The following is a 20,786-nucleotide window of genomic DNA, read 5'->3' on the forward strand; positions in this document are numbered from 1 at the left end:
AAACATTTATAAGAATTTAAATCTTACAATAAATTAATGGTTTGAGGCGTAAACTTCAGTTATAACTTTTGATGTTGACTGTACAATACATTATTATTAAATAAATACGGAAAAGTTATTGCTGGTGTAAAAATCTGGGTACTGAGATTTGAACTGGAGGTCAAAATTTGGAAATGATTGGTAAAAATTTGGGAACAATTTAGTATGACGAAGTGATGGAAAGAAATGTTGTGAAATGCTGAATTTAAACTTGTCAACTGATATGTACATATAATAATTACTCAAAGGATCAAGCTTAAAACGGCACAGTGGCAAGTTAGTAAACATAGAACATAGTTGAGTTAAAATACCATAATATACGACGATTTACAGAAGGTTTTGGAAGTAAACTTCATTTCTATATCGATTTCTAAGCACGATGTATAAAAATAAAAGCATATCTTAGCTATACTCAAACATATTCATATTTTGAAATGTTACTATTAAGTAGACTAAATAATATTAAATTCTGCGTATGTGAACAGGATACCGGCACGGGTGGCTGAAAATAAAAATAACGTGATTTTTATCTTCTAAAAGTCGCCGTTTCTAATCATAAATGACAAATTGAAAGAATAACGAGTGAAATTATTCACTGTCTGCTAAAGGTTAATAAATGAAATGGAGTGAAAGGCGAGCTCGAAGAAATGTCAGTGATTGTGGCATTTAAGCATCAGCAACTAGTAAGGACTCATTTTATCTGAGTAGAGAAGAGTCACGTCGAGCAGGGCAGAGCGAAAAGACAGCAAAGTTTGTGAATAGTACGATTTAATCTATTAAGCGATATTTGTATTTTTGTTAACGTGTGTACGGGAATCTACAACTATATTCATTATTTACATACACACCTTTTTGATATGTTTACATGGTGCTGCTGCTACAGCGGTTTCTTAAAAGGATAATGCAACTTTTTTTGGAAATTTTATTTCTAAAAAACAATTAACCAATGTGAATCATTACAGATGGTTGCTATCCTAATGTTCTCGCATAAAATAAGTTTTTGTGTGTTTTTAAATAGGTTGAAAAGTATTCATAATATATAGTCTATGTGCATTAACATCGCCATAAGTATTTAAACAGTAAGAATGTTGAAATGATTGATATTTTATATGCAATAAACCAAACCTAATCGCTTTGAAGATTTCAAGGACTATTTCAATGCATATATAGTGAGTGAAAAAAGTGGCAAATGAACAACGGTCATGCGCCTAAAAAAGGATACAATCATTCATGTTGTTTATTAGCACATATTTCATTGAAAGCAACTTTAGTTGTTACAAAAAAAGTTAACCATGCACATTTAGGGTAGAGGTACCAAGTGTTCTTGCAGTTTTATAGTTAAAATCTCTGACTAAATATGCAGTTCCGTCCTAAAAATTTAAGTTCAAAGACATTAATTTATGAGCAGTTTTTTTTCTAAAGGTTAGCCTAACAAGCAGTGGTATTTTTTCTAGCTTCAAATCGCCCTTGACCTGAACAACTCAGCTTAATTTTAAGTTTTCACTTAAAGCTTTTGTCAGAGCCTTATTTATAAATATCTTTTATTTATTACACAAATGTATGTACATTACAAATTTATTCACTTGCTAAAGAGATTTTTTCAAATCCTTGGTTGCTTGCTTGTACAAAAGTTATAGGTTTTATTGTCTTTAGTGAAATAAACTAGGTTTAAACTGCCTTACTACCAGTTCAACTGGTCAGCTCACTATCTTTTCAAAAAAGTATTTGTTTATTTTCCAGACCTGAAGTATAAGTTGCAAACATGCATTACATTTCAGGTTATCTGACTATTTAATTCAAAGTACGCTTTCTAAAATATTTAAGCTTACAGGTTTTGAGATATCTAGAATAAATACAGTGTTCAATAATAGAATTATAGTTCCGTAATTAAAACCCAAAAAAAAATCGGTGCAAGCGAAGATAGAATACCCTTCAAATACCAAAAAATGAAGCCAAATTTCATGAAGATATCTTGTCAAATTAAAAAGTTACCATAGAACAATTACATTCAGTTTGTATGACAGCTATATGAAATAGGGGCTCGATCTGGATAATTCCTTTAGATATTTCATCATCAGTTTATATGTCTATATGCAGTTCAATTTGTCTAAATTTGCCTTCGACAGTAATGTCCTTAATGAAGATATGCTGTCAAATAAAAAAGTTTTTCATAACAGATCTTAGGTCTGAGCATTCAGTTTTTATGGCAGCTATACAGTACCTGTCCAATAAATTACGAACGAACAAAAAAATTCTCCGGAGTTCTAACTTTAATCATTAATAAAAACATAAATATTTGGCGTATTTAAAAAAGAAAATATTTTTATATGCTATATACAGTAAACTTAAATTATCATATTTTTGTATTGAATCATATTCAATATTATTATACTATATTAAAAATATTACATTTTTGTTTTCGTTCGTAATTTATTGGACAAGTACTGTATGATAGAGCAGTCCGGTCTTCAACATTTCTTCAGATATTGTAGCGTTCCTTTGGACAATAGTCTCTGCAGTTTGTATGCCAGCTATTCTGAAAAATGATCAGTTTCATTGGGAAAAAGGCCGTGTGGAGATTTTTAGAGAAATATCTAAAAACTGAAGGCGACCTTGGCTAAATCGTCACGCTGATTATATATATACATACATACACTGTGATCAAATTGAAAGATGATTTTTTTTCATTTCATTTCCTCCAAAGTAATCCCCTCCCGCTGCAAAACACTTATGCCAACGAAATTTCCCGTCATCATAGCACTTGGAAAAATCTTCTTCGATTCAGCTTTTACATCCTCAATTGAATCAAAACGGTGTCCTAGGAGTGGTCATGTAAATTTGTTGAATAGCCAGAAGTTACACGAAGGTAAATCAGGCGAATGCGGTGGTTGCGGCACGATATTAGTTGAAAATATGGTGAAATGATCACGAATACCCAATGCAGTATGAGATGATGCATTATCGCACTTCTTTGTTCAATAAATTCAGACATAGTAAAAATCGAAGAATTCACTTTTAGAGCCTCACAAACGCGACGTATATTTCAAATATTAATGAATATTTTGACGTGAAATTTAGCACAGATGTCACTAGTACACCAACTTACAGAAAAAACGAAAAACTCGCAAAGTGTAAATTAAAAATTCACCTTTCAATTTGATCACAGTAGTATGTATATACTTGCCGACCTGGCAAAGTTTGTTTTGTCATAGTAAATTTTTGGAAAATATGTTACACTAAAAGTGTGTGAAAAATGTAATTATAATTGAAAGAGACATGAAGATGTAATATATGTGAAATTACAGTATTGATAGCTACCTATATGTATATCGAAAAATGTTCATATTTCTACTATTAACTATTTATATTAAAAATAAACAAAGATTAATCACTCAACGCAATGGGGTGTATACTTTTGTCGATCAGCCCGTTTTAGCGCATACCAACAAACTGTATGGTTTGCTCACGCGAGAATATGTCACGTAAAGTTTCCGTGGAAGAAGCATAATGTACCCAAATCCAAGTCACAAACATACAGAAACAGGCTTTGTGAGTTATTCATCGCCATAGGAAATACCAATCTAATTATTAATCAATAGGGGGATTCTTTTGCTCTTGCAAGATTGCACGATGACACAAAATGCAGAAATCCTACACCGAAATATGCAAGAGCACGTCAGCACCCATTGCAGAATCTAGTGATATAAGAACAGCTGGTTCGGTAAATTTATTGTGCATGACTATTATGCAAAACTTTTGTGAATGACTATTTCAACGAGTATTGTGAATAAATAAATAAGAAAAACAAAATAAATTGCGAAAAATTAACGAATTAATTATTTAACAAGAAAACACGTTAACTTCGGCTGCACCGAAGCTAATATACCCTTCACATTTTGTGAAAATACCACGTTAAAAGCGAAAGTTTTCCATTTCCATACAAGCTCGTATCGTGTTTTTTTCAAAAAGCCGAATCTATTCCATAAAGGCACAAGTTGTATGCGACTAAAAGTTAAGGGTTCAGCATGTAGTAGCGGGACACTTTGGTAGTGTACACGATGCTCGCATGTTTCGTACTAGTGCTCTCTCCACTCAGGAAGGTTCACTTCCTTCTTCTTCTCAATGGCTGGCAGTAGATTCTGCTTATCCATTGCTGACCACCCGTTCGATCAAATTCACAACAAACGGACTATTCAAAGCGTAAAGCTTTCAACCTGCGGCAGATATCACGTGAGGATTGAACATTGCTTTGGGATTCTAAAAGAACTCTTTGGCAGCCTCAAAGAATTAAGAATACGTATTCAGGACGAAAAAAGTAATATTCTATGTTCCAGCTGGTTTATTGATTGCTGTATATTGCATAACATCTTACGAGATACTTCTAACGATATTGAATACGTAGACAATATACTATGTATGTAGTTGTCGATAGCGATGTAGAATCAAATGAATTTTTTCCACATGAGCCAAAGCAAATCTTTGTACACAATAATGTTTGATGATCAATAAAACATTAATTAGCAATATATCGGGTGATTTTTTAAGAGCTTGATAACTTTTTTTTAAAAAAAAACGCATAAAATTTGCAAAATCTCATCGGTTCTTTATTTGAAACGTTAGATTGGTTCATGACATTTACTTTTTGAAGATAATTTCATTTAAATGTTGACCGCGGCTGCGTCTTAGGTGGTCCATTCGGAAAGTCCAATTTTGGGCAACTTTTCGAGCATTTCGGCCGGAATAGCCCGAATTTCTTCGGAAATGTTGTCTTCCAAAGCTGGAATAGTTGCTGGCTTATTTCTGTAGACTTTAGACTTGACGTAGCCCCACAAAAAATAGTCTAAAGGCGTTAAATCGCATGATCTTGGTGGCCAACTGCCCATGCATCCCGAAAAATGCACTGTTTGGTGTGGTTTGTACGCTGGTGGAATCATTGGACCGTATTTTTTCAAAGATGCTGTTGGACGCAACGTTACGGTGAATGGCGATCGCTATCGTTCGATGCTAACAAACTTTTTGTTGCCAAAGATGGAAGAACTGAACTTGGTTGACATGTGGTTTCAACAAGATGGCGCTACATGCCACACAGCTCGCGATTCTATGGCCATTTTGAGGGAAAACTTCGGAGAACAATTCATCTCAAGAAATGGACCCGTAAGTTGGCCACCAAGATCATGCGATTTAACGCCTTTAGACTATTTTTTGTGGGGCTACGTCAAGTCTAAAGTCTACAGAAATAAGCCAGCAACTATTCCAGCTTTGGAAGACAACATTTCCGAAGAAATTCGGGCTATTCCGGCCGAAATGCTCGAAAAAGTTGCCCAAAATTGGACTTTCCGAATGGACCACCTAAGACGCAGCCGCGGTCAACATTTAAATGAAATTATCTTCAAAAAGTAAATGTCATGAACCAATCTAACGTTTCAAATAAAGAACCGATGAGATTTTGCAAATTTTATGCGTTTTTTTTTAAAAAAAAGTTATCAAGCTCTTAAAAAATCACCCGATACATATTAGGGTGTGTCATTCTGAGGCAACCTTTTTTTTCAACTGAAAAACAAGCTAAAAACTTTCGAAAATGTGAAAAAAAAGTCACTCAAAAGATGAGCTCTTAATATTAATATTAAGAGGTGCCTATTTCAAATTTTCTATTTTCCATATAAATTACATGGAAAGAAAATCTTTTTTTTTGTGGTGGTTATTGTGCGGAGGTTATTATATACGTATGTGCACGCGATGGCTGCCAGTAGGGATGGTAAACTCGATACGGATTATACTCGAGAATCGAGTTTTCTCGTAAAATAATCGAATAGTAAATAATGTATAAAAAAATCATTTAGATTTTTTTTATACTCTTGCAACCAGTTGCTACAGAGTATAAGAGTTTTGTTCACCTAACGGTTGTACGTATCACCTTCAACTAATACAGTTAGATATAGGGTTATATACATACATACAAGTTTAAATGATCAGGATGACGAGAAAAGTTGAAATCCGGTTGACTGTCTGTCTGCCCGTCCGTCCGTCCGTACAAGCTGTAACTTGAGTAAAAATCCACAAATCGCCATTAACCGAAAACATGTAATGGCCACCCCCTCTAAAATGTTTAATGTACATATCTCCTAAACCACTAAAGCTATAACAATAGCTACGCTAGAATATTATAAGAACTCCTACCAACAGTGTGAATGAATGCCCATATAACGGCACCGTTCAAAACTCCTAAAAGCGCAATATGATCATAACTATTTACGCCAGAGACATTAAATTTTACCTCCGAGATGGTGTGAGAGGACTTTATGAGAGCTGGAGTGAAAATTGGACGATGGGCGTGACACCGTCCACTTTTTGGTGAAATACCATATCTCGGAACCCGACCGACCGTTTTCGACTAAATTTAGTACGTATAATTTTTATTACAGTGTTAAAATAGGCAGAATTGGACTACAACCACGCCTAATTCTCACAAAAGATACATTAAAACTCCATTTGATTTTTTCACTTTACAGTACACAAATTAGGAAATAAGTATTACTATGTAATAAACTTTTGCAGTAATAATTCCTTCAAAGTAGGACACCTTTCGACAAAAATTTTCCAAATCCACTCAAAACTGTTCAAGATCCTAGGTACCGAATATGTGGATTCCAATATCTATAATTGACTTTTGACTGAAAACATTGGTCAATGTGTGAGGTACATAATTGAAATTCAGGGATAATTCTTTTCTGACAATAGTAATTTTGTATGCCAAAAATTGATCGAATCGGGCCAATAAATTGGGAGAACGTGTTTAAATCATGACAGTGTATCTTTGTGCCAAAAAAGGATAAATTTGATAAAATGACTTTCGTTTTGGTTGACGTTTTACATCTTAAGGTGTTTCCCTTGCTTTAATTATTGCAAGTGGCAAGAGTTCGGTTGCACCCGAACTTAGCCTTTCCTTACATGTTTTTTTTTTATAATTACTTATTACTTATACAAAAATATTTATGTATTTTAGTAATATTATTCTTCTTCTTCTTAATTGGCCTAGATACCGCTTACGCGATTATAGCCGAGTTAAAAACAGCGCGCCAGTCGGCTCTTCTTTTCGGTACGTGGCGCCATTTGGATATTGCAATCGAAGCCAAGTCCTTCTCCACCTGGTCCTTCCAACGGGGCCTCCACTCCGATCTTCTTCCTCTGCTTCCCCCGGCGGGTACTGCGCCGAATACTTTCAGAGCTGGAGTGTTTTCATCCATCCGGACAACATGACCTAGCCAGCGTAGCCGCTGTCTTTTAATTCGCTGAATTATATCAATGTCGTCATACAGCTCATCGTTCAATCGAATGCGATATTTGCCATGGTCAACGCGCAAAGGACCATAAATCTTTCAGAGGATGGAGTCATGTGTAGAAGTTCAAGCAACTGAGGAAAGTTCTCTGATCGTCATTCACTTGGGAGTGGCCAGAAACGATTCTCTTATATATATCTCAAGCAGCTCACGACTTTCGGTCTTTGACCAAGTATTCTCTGAGTAGCCCAAGAACATCCGTTGGAAGTCTAGCTAAAGTGAGAAAGCGAAAGATCCCTTCCACAGGGTTGTGGGCTGGGTTTGGGACCCGCCACGTAAAGAACACTACCATTGAAACAGCGTTTGGAGAAGTCACTTTTTGGAAATTTACGCTAGTATGTCGGATAAAAATTAACTTTTTTTTATTTTTTTTTACAAACAATCCTCATTGGATACCCTTCAAAGTGGGTCAGGCCTTTTTTCATTTCATGCAACGGTTTGGTCAGCTGTAGCGAACAGACAAAAACCCAACTTATTTTTATAATAGGTTGTCAAAAAAGTCTTGCGGTATTTTCGCTAGTTGGCGCTGAAAGCGCGTAGTTCTAGTTTTATTCGTCGCATCGGGTCATGCTATACCTTTTTGGAAAGCTCATTTCAAGCCCTAACACGCGTTTGATTGAATGTCGTTTCTTTTAAGTCGTTCGTGAGTTGTAGCGTCGCAAACATGGAGCAAAATAAAGAGAAAATACGGCATATTTTACAGTACCACTACGATAAAGGCAAAAATGCATCTCAAGCCGCCAATAAAATTTGTGCAGTTTATGGACCCCATACAGTTTCCATTACCACCGCACAACGATGGTTTCAACGTTTTCGTTCTGGTGTAGAGGTGGTCGAAGATGCGCCACGCTCCGGAAGTCCTGTCGTCGAAAATTGCGATAAAATCGCTGAATTGGTCGAAAGAGACCGGCATAATAGCAGCCGTAGCATCAGTCAAGAGCTGGGCATGAGTCCTCAAAAATTCATTTCAATTTCAATAAAAAAAAAAAATTCAATAAAAATACCGCAAGACTTTTTTGACAACCCATTATATACGATAAAGCAAACCGGATGTTTTAATATTGTATATTAGGTATATGGGGTCTAAGGTCAACCGATTTTATATTTTTTTACATTACCATACACTATGAACACTACACATACTTATAATACGTGGTTGAGTATTATATTTCCGAATTATTAAAAAAACGCAAATTTTAATAATCAAAAATCGCTCAATTGTATAGTTGTCTAAATCTCACGATTAATCACATGGCGATCTTGCAATATCACTATGCGCACAGAATCATTTGCAGTTTAATTACATTTTAGGCAATATTTCAAGTGAAGTGCTGAATACATTGAGCGCGACACGACATGGCAGCACGACAGTGAACTGTAAATGGCGTCGTGAATCTTTCTACATGCACATTTGTAAGAGGCAGCGACATAACAATTGCCGGCATGTACACAAGACAACACGGCTGTCCATTTTGCATGTACACAATTTCGTTGTGGCCATACTAATACCTTACTCTTCAATGAAATTTTAATATTTTATTCAAAGTGAAATTTTTTATGCAAAAAATAAGAAAATGGGTAAATTTATTTGTTTTAAATTAACAATTATTATTACAAATGATATAATAGAGCTATTTTATGCTTTTATTTGTAAGATAACGTCAGATTTGTTAGAGCCTTGAATAATTTTACATTTTACATATTAGTGGCATCACCACTCTACCTCATCTCTCTACTGTCAACTCTACAGTCGTCCTACTGTAGTTGGCAAATATAAAAATATAATGAAGTTAGCGAGAGCAACAACTGTCGGCCTGCGGTCGTGTAGTCGTGCAGCTGTCAAAATTACTGTGTCCATAAGAACGTGTGTATTTTAATATTTGACAGATGTCGTTTGCAGTCTGTCACGCTCAACTTGTTCAGCACTTTACTATAAATAACACAAATAGCGCTCGTATGTCAAAATATTCTGAGTATGTATAACACCTTAAGTCTCGAAATCGCATATAAAGTCTTATTGAGCGATGTGTATGAAAGACTGAAGCCTACCGTCTGACCCACTGATTAGACTTTATCAGTGTGGCTTTTGACCTGGTAAATCTATCTACATTTTCACCATGCACCAAATCTTGGAAAAGACCCGTGAGAAGAGACTGCCGCATGACTTTTTCTATCTATTGCTGTTGAAAATAATACGATCTGTAGAGCTAAATATGGAAGGTAAAATCTTCTATGAAAGTGTACAGCTGCTGGCGTACGCCAATGTTGATATCATTGACCTCAACACCGACGCGTTAGTTCTGCTTTCTCCAGACTGTATGAGGAGCGAAGCATATGGGTCTGGTTGTGAACAAGACGAAATATCGTCATTGCATTCTCGACTTGTCTCACATGTCACTGTTGGCAGCCATACTTTTGAAGAATTGGCTATGCCATGCTCATCATTTTAATTTGCACCCGAGTCTTTCATACCATCTCGGGTGTAAAATTTAATGTTTCTGGCATATTTACTTATGCATTTATCGCGTTTTTAACAGAACTCTTTAATGGTTAGTAGGTTTCCTCTATTTTCACGGTGTCGGAAGGGTTGCCAACAACTAAGGGTCGTATTTAGTATTTTTTATTACTCTCATCTGCGATCTCGAAAGAGAACAAACGCAAATATGAATAACCGAAAATTGGCTTGTTTTTTTTTTTCAAAATATTCTCCATTAAGTCCTATGCACCTGGAATTAGAAGAAGTCACTCGGTCCAAGTCAGGACTATACGGTGAATGACACTTGAAATCGGTGTGTTGAGTGCTACAAAATGTATATGTTTCAATCGATGTGTAAGAGCTCACATTGTCGTTGTGAAGAGTGGCCCAGCCTCAGCGGTTGGTTTTCCTGATGTTTTAATTACAACTGGTAAACAAATGGTTGTGTACAACTCAGACTTTACTGTTCTTGGTTTTTCTCCTGATAGGTTGCGACATCTTCAGTTTATCGAAAAAACCAAAGAAAACCATTTACTTGGAAGTGTGAAAAAACTTTTGTTGGATGTGGCTACTGTTTACTTCCGCGCTCATACGCGTAAATCTACATCATTCAATTTGAAATGTTTGCCAATCCTTCTAATGCTTGTAGTTGCCTCAATCTCACATAACGATCTTTGCGCACAGCATCAATAGATTATATCAAATAGTAGACGAATTTGTGTTAACTTGCTTTTCCATAAGTAAACTATTTTATTGACATCGATACAGAAAGAATTTTCGCTTAAAAATTTTCATAGACACATTTAGCACCTTAGAATTATTTTCCTCCATCTCTTTTTGAATAGTTATTTTATTCGCTTTGTCTTTTTGTATGGTGTACAGGATACATCAGTATTTGACTTAAAGTTACAGTGCAGAAGGACCCACTCCCTCTTCCAGACATTTCTTTTAAATTTTTACCGATATTATTCTTAATTGCTTAATTTTAAACAAACCGATAATATAAAGGCGTGATAATTTTTTGTACCTTTTCCATATTTACGAAAATTTCTTAAAATCTACTTCAAATTGATTTTTGGTAGTGTGTTTTTGTCTCTAAAGTACACATTTAAACATATTTTGGGACGTCCTTGCCAATTCTTTCACATAAATACTTACAAATGCCCCATTATTTAAATTTCCGCAACTCACTCATTCATCTATCCCTAGATTTCGACAAATATTCTCGATTTTGCTGTTTTAATAACTTCGAAATTATTAATTCCAGATCGATATCTCCAAAACTGAAGGTCTAGTTCGCATATATACAAACATACGGATTGTTTATACTTATATATGTACTTTAAGGATCTTTGATGTTTCCTTTTGGGAAACTTCGCAGCAAATTGAATATCCCTGTAAAGGGTATAAATATGTTTCCTGAAATATACACGCAAATATTATAGTTTCTACTAAATGATTAAATGGTCTTGATTTCAGAACTTAAAACTTAAAAGATGAATGACTGCAAATATTAAGATTGAGAAAATTTAGTGAGCAATTTGTACTAGCACATATTTTGGTATTCCATACTGTCACTCAGCTTTACATTTACAATTCTCACCAAAATGGTTTTACTACAAGAACTAATGAAAATAGAAATGTCTTGCAAATTGCTTGTCTAACAAGATTTGTTTGAAAATATTTCTTTTCCATGATTTATAATTGAGCGCGTGATTGGCTGGTTTCACTCCAAAGGCTTGTCTATTCAGTTTGAACTAAAATGTTTGCACAATACCCCAGATATAATGGCTAATAATGATCTATACTGTAGAAAGACTAACCATTTTAAAATTTAAAAGTGAAACGATCTCTGTCTTCGATTTGCTGTTTCTACGCCCTTATCTTTTTGTTCTACTCTCTTCCTATACATTTTACATAAAAAAAAGCAATGAATTTATTTTAATTCGAGGCAAAGGAGTATGCGGATACCTCAAAAATGTGGTTTCTTCAATTCTATTAAATTTTATTTTACAGGTATCAGTTTTGCCCATGGAATAGTTCAGTTGTTAAATTAACGAGAAAAGTAAAAATTCAAATGTTTTCTATTCGTTTTTTAAATGTAAGACTTCAAATAGAATAAATTTATTGTAAAAATGTCAAGCGTACACAAAATCAAGAGTTTACTAAAACTGTTTTTTGGTGCGTAGGGAATATCTTTTCCTGCAAAGCGAGAAGCTCAACATTGCACAGTGGTTCCGTCAGAGGGCAAAAATCAAAAAAACCGATCAGAAAATATTTAAATTAAATTTACACAGTTTGTCTTTAAAATGTCCAATCTTCCAATTTGCAAACCGGTTTTCGCTGGAATCCTAACGGTACATTCTAAAAATAGAATCAAAAGCATGAACACGTGTTCATTTCAACAGCGCATCGGAGCTGTGGTGAAATATTTCGAAGCAAAAGCGCACTTCAAATCGGGTTCAAGTTTATAGATTTATATTATTATTTGAAATGGATTTTGAAGCTCAAGGTATTTATTTTACTTTATGAAATTAATTTATACTAACTTAAGATGAAATATTTAAAAACTAACTTGATATGTGAAACCTATTTGTTTTTACTTGTTTTGTGTGTCTTAAATTTGTTTACCTAAAGTTTTAGTTGTGTTCCCCCACGATTCCCTATTAGGATTATTATTTTTTATCTTAATTAGAGTTTTAAGATGTTAAAATCGTTAAAGTTAGGTGCGGAAAGTTGCGGATGTAGTTGTAATCGTTAATAATGCTAACACGACTTCTTATTTTTTCAAAAGTCAAATTTTGCCAGCGCGCTGCAGCAGAGCCCTGTGTCGTCTTTTGTGTCTCTGTCTTTGTTGTGTCTTTGTGTTTGTCTTTTGTGATTATTTACAGCTTTTATTTGTCAGTTAATTACTATTACTTAAAATTATTCTAATTATTTTTCCATTTTTTTATAATTTTTGTTTTGCATTCCCAAAGGAGATTCGTATCGTTGTGTATTTTCACGACAGTATATTTTAAATTTATGGTGCACCAAAGACGGTAGCAACGCTGCGAAATTACGGGAAGTTATCGACGATGTCAAATTTAATATTGAGAATAACGGCTACAATTTCGAACTCAACGAACTTTGTAAATCGGTTGGCTACATATGTAAAAAAATTGTTGTTTTTTGGACTCGGTATGATCGGAAAATATGGTAAATTGTACAATATCAATATGATTGGCTAAATGTAATGGAGTCAATTGTCCTTAAGTCGACCAAAAATTCATCTCAGCATATAGCGGAAAGTCCTCATCGTGGTCGTCGAAAGGTTGATTTTGCGGAGTCTTCATCTAGAACAAAGCGAAAGCTCGGCTGATTGAAATGGATGAGTCCGCTGTTTCTGCTTTGCGCAATGAAAATCAGCAACATCCGACAATGCAAGCAGATCCCACTGAAGTAATTTCCCTAATAATGGAGACCGCAATGTCCAAAAGTCAATATCTGCTTATAAGGAATTTCGTTAATAGTAAAATATCCTTCGACTTATTTCCAAGCTACCACACCATAGTAAATGCAAAAAAAAAGAGATACCCTAAAAATATATCAGTTGATGAATCTCATGCTGAAATTGAGTTGCAAAGTTTACTGGATAATACAGCATCGAGCATATTGGAGCTTCAAGAAGATGTAGTTAAATCAATCACAGATGAATCGATTGAAAACCTAACGTTAATTGGAAAGTGGGGTTTTGATGGAAATACGGGTCAGTACAAACAAAGTTTTTCAAGTTACGATTCAGAGGACAAGAGCCTATTTGTCACCTCATACGTACCTCTCCAACTAATTTCAAAAAGTACCCATTCAATAATTTGGAAGAATCCGCGGCCTTCATCGACACGTTACTGCAGGCCAGTTCGTTTTCAGTTCAAAAAGGAGACTACTGAACTGTCAATCGAAGAGGAAAAATACTTCAGGGAAAAAATACATCAACTTAAACCGACAGAATTTTTGATTCATAATAAAAACATAATTGTTGAGCATAATTTACAACTGACTATGGTAGACGAAAAAGTGTGCAACGCTTTAAGTGAGTCATCCTCTACAAAATGTTTTATATGTGGAGCAATTCCAAAAGAGATGAATAACTTGGATAAATGTTTGAAGAAAGACGTGAACAGAGAATATTTCGAATTCGGTTTATCCCCACTTCATGCGAAAATACGTTTCTTTGAATACTTTCTACATCTTTCCTATAAGTCTGTTATCAAAATGTGGCAAGCTAGAGGTCCGGAGCAAAAGTTAACAGTTTTAGACCAAAAGCATCAAATTCAATCGGCGTTTTGGGAAAAAATGGGAATAATAGTAGACAAGCCCAGAGACGAAGGTAGAGGATCTTCTAACGATGGAAATGTGGCTAGAAAATTTTTCTCAAATCCCAAATTAGCTTCTGAAATTGCAGGGCTTAATGAGAATCTTATCCATCGTTGTGCCACTATACTCCAAGCTATCCCCTCGGGGTACAAAATAAATTTGGACATGTTTAATGAATATGCCATCGATACTGCTAAGGAATTGATAAAGGAGTATCCATGGTACTATTTGCCAGCTACAGTCCATAAGGTGTTAGTTCATGGATCTTCTGTGATTGAGCATGCACTCGTATCAATTGGAGAGCTTTCGGAGGAAGCTGCCGAGTCGAATAATAAGCGAATTAAAAAATGTAGACTATATCACAGCCGCAAAATGTCACGCATTGCAACAAACACAGACATATTGAACACACTAATTTTACGGTCGGACCCATTTATAACTGGGCAAAGAAAACATGGAAAGAAGGATAAATCAACGTTACTTGAATCTGTGTTCAACTTATTAGAAGAAACATTATAAATTTTTGTTATAATTACATTAATTCGTTGATGGCTGTTGATTTTTTGATATGATATTATTTTAGTAGGTTTATAGCTTGAGGATTAGATGGGGGAAGAGTTTTAAAAGTTAATAACGAATTTTCGCCAATTAGATATTAGATTTCATCTATAAAGAGGAGTTTTTGAAGTTATACTTCTTATACGAGTTCGGAAAAGGTTGCGATAGATTCAGGTTGCGCAACCTTGCTCAATATAAATCTACACAACCTTGCTCAGATTCAGGTTATGCAACCTTGCTCAATATGAATCTACGCAACCTTGTCTGCGAAGATGTTCGAGCAGCAAGCGAAGCGGTGACGACAATCGGCGATCGTTTGTTCGTTTCTACCAACAACGCAATGTTGCCATGCTTATGCTGTTGTTGTTTTTGTAGAACAATGTTTCAACTTTTGGTTGGTGACATATTCAATTAAAAAAAATCGATTCTGTTGGGATTCGAACCTTCACACCTACGTGCTCGTCGTAACTTTCCAAGCGCTTACCACCTAGACCACCATTGACACTTGCATTGTGTTGTCCTAATTATGGTTTGGTTATGCATGAAAGAAATATACAATGGATCGCCGATTGTTACCTCTTTCCTTGCTGCTGCTGCGCATATGTATGTTTGTATGCTTGTTCATTATTGAAGTTATACTGCTTTTTCTTTCCTTTGTCTCTCATTTCTGCGAATTCTCAACTCCATATTCGTTGCAATAAAAGTTCTATGGCATAAGAAAAATAATGGCCGACGATTGTCACCTCTTGCCGCTGTAGCAGCTTCGCCTACAAACATGCGTAAATATGTATGTATGTATACGTATGATCGTGAATACATATCGACGCAGATTTTTTCGAGAAGCACCAGAAAGTTGTGTAATTTATTATTTTTAGCTTTTGCCATCGTTGCGAAAAGACGACTTGTTGGCAAAGGCATGATCGGGGAGATAATATATTATAATTAATTTATAAAATGTGAATTTAAGTTTTCTAGTTTTCTTTCATACAAAATGACAAGCATTTCTTGGAATATCACTAAGAAGTATAACTTCATCCGCGCGTAGGGACTCCACGCACCTTTTTTTTTATAATTTCATATTTATTGTTTTTCTTGTTAAAAAATATAACAAAGTATTGTTATTTTTTTAGTAAACACCGTATAATCATGTCATGGGAGAGCATATCTTCAAAGGATCTTCTCAGGTAAGCATTCTTCGAATTTTTTGTGACCGTTAATGATTTTTGAAGTGAAACTTTTTAAGGCTCGGTATTAGAATCGTATATTAATTGCAACTAAATTTGGGGGAAAAAGTTAAAGCGCAGGGTTTAATTTTTTTAGATGTCTTTTACCTTTCTGAAGATTATAATTCAGTAAAATATGCAGAAAGTTAGGCAAGTATAACATGGCAAAAATGTATATAAATTTACATAGGCTTAAATAATATTGCATTAAGTTCATAAAGGAGTTAGGTGTAGTCACAGACATTATTCAGTATATTATATCATTTTATATAAACAAAAATTAGTTTTCGATTGATTTAGCAAAAATATCTAATAATGTGGGGCTTGTACCCATATGTATATTAACTTCGTTTTAAAAATGAAATACTGATATTGCGGCTTACTGTTATTTTAAAACATTTTACAACGTACAAGGATTTTATTAATGAAATCATTTTTTTTTTTAACTAAAATAAACAAAATAAACAGTTTGTCTTGGTAAAATCATCGCTCATAATCAACGTCGTCACGTGCGTACGGCGTTCTGTGGTCAAGTCATCAACTCTCGTTGGCATTTTCTGGTTCCGAGTCTTTTGTTCGAAGCTTCTTGCGAAAAATGCTTTCCGTGTTGCTCAATCCGCACAACTCGGCCATCATTCATTGTTTTCGACCTGGAAGACGCCGTCGTTTTCATTATGAAAATTTGACCATGGTTTTGTAAATTCTGCACTAGTCGTCGTTTGATTCGGACCTTCGGCTACGCCAACTTTAGTAATTTGATATGCACCCAAATACTTTGGCTTTAAAAGAGACCACCTACCAAACGTGTTTTCTTCACGGAGAGTAAATCGTTTACTGAATATTGATTAGCTTTTGGTTTCTTTTTAGGAGTTCTAAAATTACTTCTTCTTCGATAAGCCCGAAATTCAAAAGGTGTCATGTCCATACTTCTGTTGTATGTGAAACTTATCACTTGTTGAACTCTGTTTGTGAATTTGTACCACTTCGTCGTATTATTCTTGCCCAGTTTTGTTAAAACACTAATAAGAACCGCGTTCAGTCGGTCTATTTGACCATTGGAATGGGGCAAGCCAGTGGTGATTTTAACATGCTTAATATTCTGCTAATTTCAACGAATCAGTTGCGGCGAATGTAGTTTATAAAGCTTATTGGTTGACTGTAGTGGTACAAGAGAATTTACATGATACTTGCAAAGAGGATTCGCCATTTATGAAGCGGATGCAATTCACCTTATTTTTTACCCAACTTTCTATACAATGCATGCTACACAATTGCCGGTATTCATTTTTATTTCTTCATCAAGCTATGTAATACGAAATTTTCGACAAATTCCATCTTTCGCGTTTTTAACTACAAAGTGCCTTTTCGTGAGCGCGCCGAATTACTTCTCTCTGCATGCGAATAATTCTCAACGCTCCTATTACAGCGAATATCTCTAATTTGTAACTGGAAGTTCGGCATCAGAAGTCATTTTGCTCATGTAATATTTAGGATGTAATTGGTTGTCACCTCGGAACATTTGCATATAACATAACAACATATAACACCGCTTTCAGAATTTTCTTGAGTAAATTAAATACAGTTTTTTTGTAGCGATTCATTTGGTACTTCTTACCATGTTTAGTCAGATCAAATAATGGGTTGGAAATTAACGCAAATGGTCGGCAATGGGTATTTAACTAAATCTTCGATTTTGCTCTTAAATGGTGTCATTATTTCTGGCTAAACCCAGAAAACTTTGTTATTGTTTTAAACTTTCAGCAATGGGTACTTAACTAAAGCTTCGATTTTGTTTGTAGATGGTGACATTTCTTGATTTCCAATGACGTGACTCGGAATTTCTACTCCTTTTTTGTTAATTTCCATTTTTTCCAATTATTTGCAAGTCTGAAGTCTTTACATTGATTCAACACTTCTTCTAAATTACGCACAGCATCATTTTCATTCAAAGCTGGTTTTAATATGTCATCTATGTATTCCCCTACGCATAAAATGTTGGAAAATTGCATTTAGACATCTTTGGAAAACACCGGAAGAGTTCGACAAACCAAAAGGAACTTTCAAAAACTGGTACTGCCCGCCATATGTAACGAATGACGTGTATTTGCGGATAAATTCAGACACAGGGGCATGGAAAATTCCATTTTTTAAATCTTTTTGCATTTTTCAATCGGTCCAGCTGGCCTTCTATTAAGGGTAATTGAAATCGATCTTTTATAATGACATTGTTTAATTGTCTATATTCTGCTGACAATCTTAAAATCACTGGACTACTAAAATCAATTTGAACTATCACTTATACCGTCTTTCAACCACTGATCAATTTGACCGTCAACAATACTTATTTGTGTTAATAGCAGTCTACGTGGTGTAAACAATATTGGAGATTCATCAAGTAGAATAAAATTAGTTTGCACATTTGTTGATTTGCACTTGTTCGGTTTAAATTCACACACCATATTACGGACTTTTTGTTTCGCTTCCACACTATTTTTCATCGGTATAAAATTTATCTACTACTGGGTCCACTTTCATCAAAGCAAACACGTCTTAAAATTTGTCAAAAGGAATTTTTCGAATAGAAAGTCCATCTTGATTTATTTGTACAAATATCTGCTTACAAGCAAAAATCTTCGCCGATCACCACGCCAATACTTATCAATATTGAAGGCAATACTAACTAATTTAAATCTTAAATTTGATTGTCAATGCTTGTATCATGGCTGAGTTCACCAATTGGTTTTATATTATTGCAAGGCTTACGTTCACCAAAACCTATTAGACGAATTTGTGACTTTTTTAACACAGGTTCTTGTAGCGACTTGAAAATATTATCAATAATACTTTTGTTTACAAAAAAACACTTCTTTTTTCATAATACTGTTTTTGGCACACAAACGACATTTTTATTTTCTTCTTGTGGGCAATCTTTTGAAATATGGCCAAATTTTTTGCATTAGGAACACTTTTAGAATCTTCTTTGCCACCAAAGTTCATTGAGAAACGCGCTTCGAAAAACGATTTTTATGTTTATTACCCTCTTCTGTACCTGCGCCAACGTCATCAAAGCTGCGCATAATATCACCATCATCATCGTTGTCTTCGGCATCTTCGTCGACACTTTTGTCATCGTCGTTCTCCGCCACTACGCATAGCAACGTTGCGTTTCACAAATCTTGACATATGTTCAGTTTCAAATTACTTGCACTACATGTCAAACCTAATAAGTTACAGATTGACGACAAATCTTCAGCTCTCAAACTGTTTACTATGTAGTTCAATTTCTGTGCATCTGCTTTTGTTTCGAAAATGAGTTTGTGTAGAGCCGTTATTCTTTCTTTTCATCTTGGAAAAAACATTAATCCTTGAAGATACATCTGAAGTCAATAGAACAAAAAAAATGGTTTTATTAATATAGAATAATTAACAAAGTACGGCCCCAGTTAAACAAAAATCTTTACATGTTCTAAGAACACTCTATAAACTTCATTGAAATCTATAGAGCGGTTTTCGAGCTACAGTGGTCGCCAGTTCAAAAAATATATTTGCAAAATCCACGATGTTCACATATGTATATACTTATTTTCTTTAATTATCCCAATATGTATTCATTTAATTATTTACGACTCTGGTAGTTTCTTTTCTATCGCACGTAGTTCTCTTTTTTCAACCATATTTAATTATGGCTTCTTATATTTCGATCAAATGTAATTAAATGAATCTTCTTGATTAGTATACCACACAGCCATAATTTATCAGCAACACATTTGCTTGCATCGCCGGATGGTTCACGCTACTTATTGGAAAACTCTAATGGTAAGTAAAGGCAGGACATAATATAAGCTAACTCAATGAAACTACTTTATAGATCTGAGTCAATTAGATGAAAGCTATTCACGACTAGCTGGTTGTGGGTCCAGCCCCGATGTCACATCGCTTTGGGCGCGGCATGGAATATCTGCCTCTCATAATTCAATTATAAATTGTTTTTTAGTTTGTCAACGTAGTTTAAAACAGTATATGGCACGACGAAAAGTAAACAAAGACATAATATTTGCAAAAACAAAAATCATGCTTTATTATAAAAAATTACAACATTCGTAGATTGAACGAGGTTTGCGCCTTTATGAACAACATAATCAAAATGCTGCGGTACGCATTTGGCGAAGCGCTTTAAAAACGACTGATCGCCGTGAAGATTGTTTTCAATTACTTGGTTATCTTTATCAGGCCCATATGGATTGGGGTAAATATCGTGAAGCGATAGAATTTGGACATCGGCAATTAGGAATATCTGAAGAGTTGGATTCACCTACAATGCGTGCGGAAACTTATCTAAACTTGGCGAGAGCACACGAGCGCCTCGGAGGTCTGGAACGTGCTCTCAGCTATGCACGCCATTCACTGTATAACGAATGTGGGACCCAATGTCGAACTGGAGGGCTTGTGCATTTGACAGTGGCACGCGTTTATTTGGAGATGGGAGGATTTTCGCGTGCACTTGAAGGGTTACAAGGGGCTCATAAGATAGCCACTTCTATAAGTGATCCATCGCTTGAGTTGCAGGTATATGTGACGCTGTCTGAGCTGTTCGGTCGTCTGCAGGATAATGATAAGAGCGCAACCTATGCATCTAAAGCTTATGATTTATCGCGTTCATTACAGCTAGGCGATCTCAATTCGTCACATCATCGCGCTGCATTGTTGCGGATGGCGGCTGCTCTCCGTAAACAAGGCGATCTGGGTGACGCGCATGACTATTGTATGGTGTGTATATTTTGGCAAGGATCCTGTCAA

General features: G+C 35.1%; 1 protein-coding gene across 5 annotated transcripts in view; it reads left to right on the plus strand.

Moving 5' to 3' along the window:
- Nucleotides 1-699: 699 nt before the first annotated feature.
- LOC120781300 (43 kDa receptor-associated protein of the synapse homolog) overlaps nucleotides 700-20,786 on the plus strand; it is a 28,226-nt gene continuing 8,139 nt past the window's right edge. Inside the window, exons 1-5 of one of the 5 annotated variants that reach the window (XM_040113498.1) lie at nucleotides 700-800; nucleotides 15,897-15,950; nucleotides 19,723-19,805; nucleotides 19,858-20,024; nucleotides 20,094-20,756. In XM_040113498.1, coding sequence (XP_039969432.1) covers nucleotides 15,913-15,950; nucleotides 19,723-19,805; nucleotides 19,858-20,024; nucleotides 20,094-20,756 — 951 coding nt within the window. In that variant the 5' untranslated portion in view covers nucleotides 700-800; nucleotides 15,897-15,912. Of the gene's footprint in view, nucleotides 847-897; nucleotides 1,119-1,189; nucleotides 1,209-15,896; nucleotides 15,951-19,722; nucleotides 19,806-19,857; nucleotides 20,025-20,093; nucleotides 20,757-20,786 lie in introns of those variants that run through there. The other 4 variants (XM_040113499.1, XM_040113501.1, XM_040113500.1 and 1 more) reach the window with 4 other exon arrangements.

This window comes from Bactrocera tryoni, unplaced genomic scaffold, assembly GCF_016617805.1.
Source record: "Bactrocera tryoni isolate S06 unplaced genomic scaffold, CSIRO_BtryS06_freeze2 scaffold_541, whole genome shotgun sequence".
NCBI classification, from domain to species: domain Eukaryota; kingdom Metazoa; phylum Arthropoda; class Insecta; order Diptera; family Tephritidae; genus Bactrocera; species Bactrocera tryoni.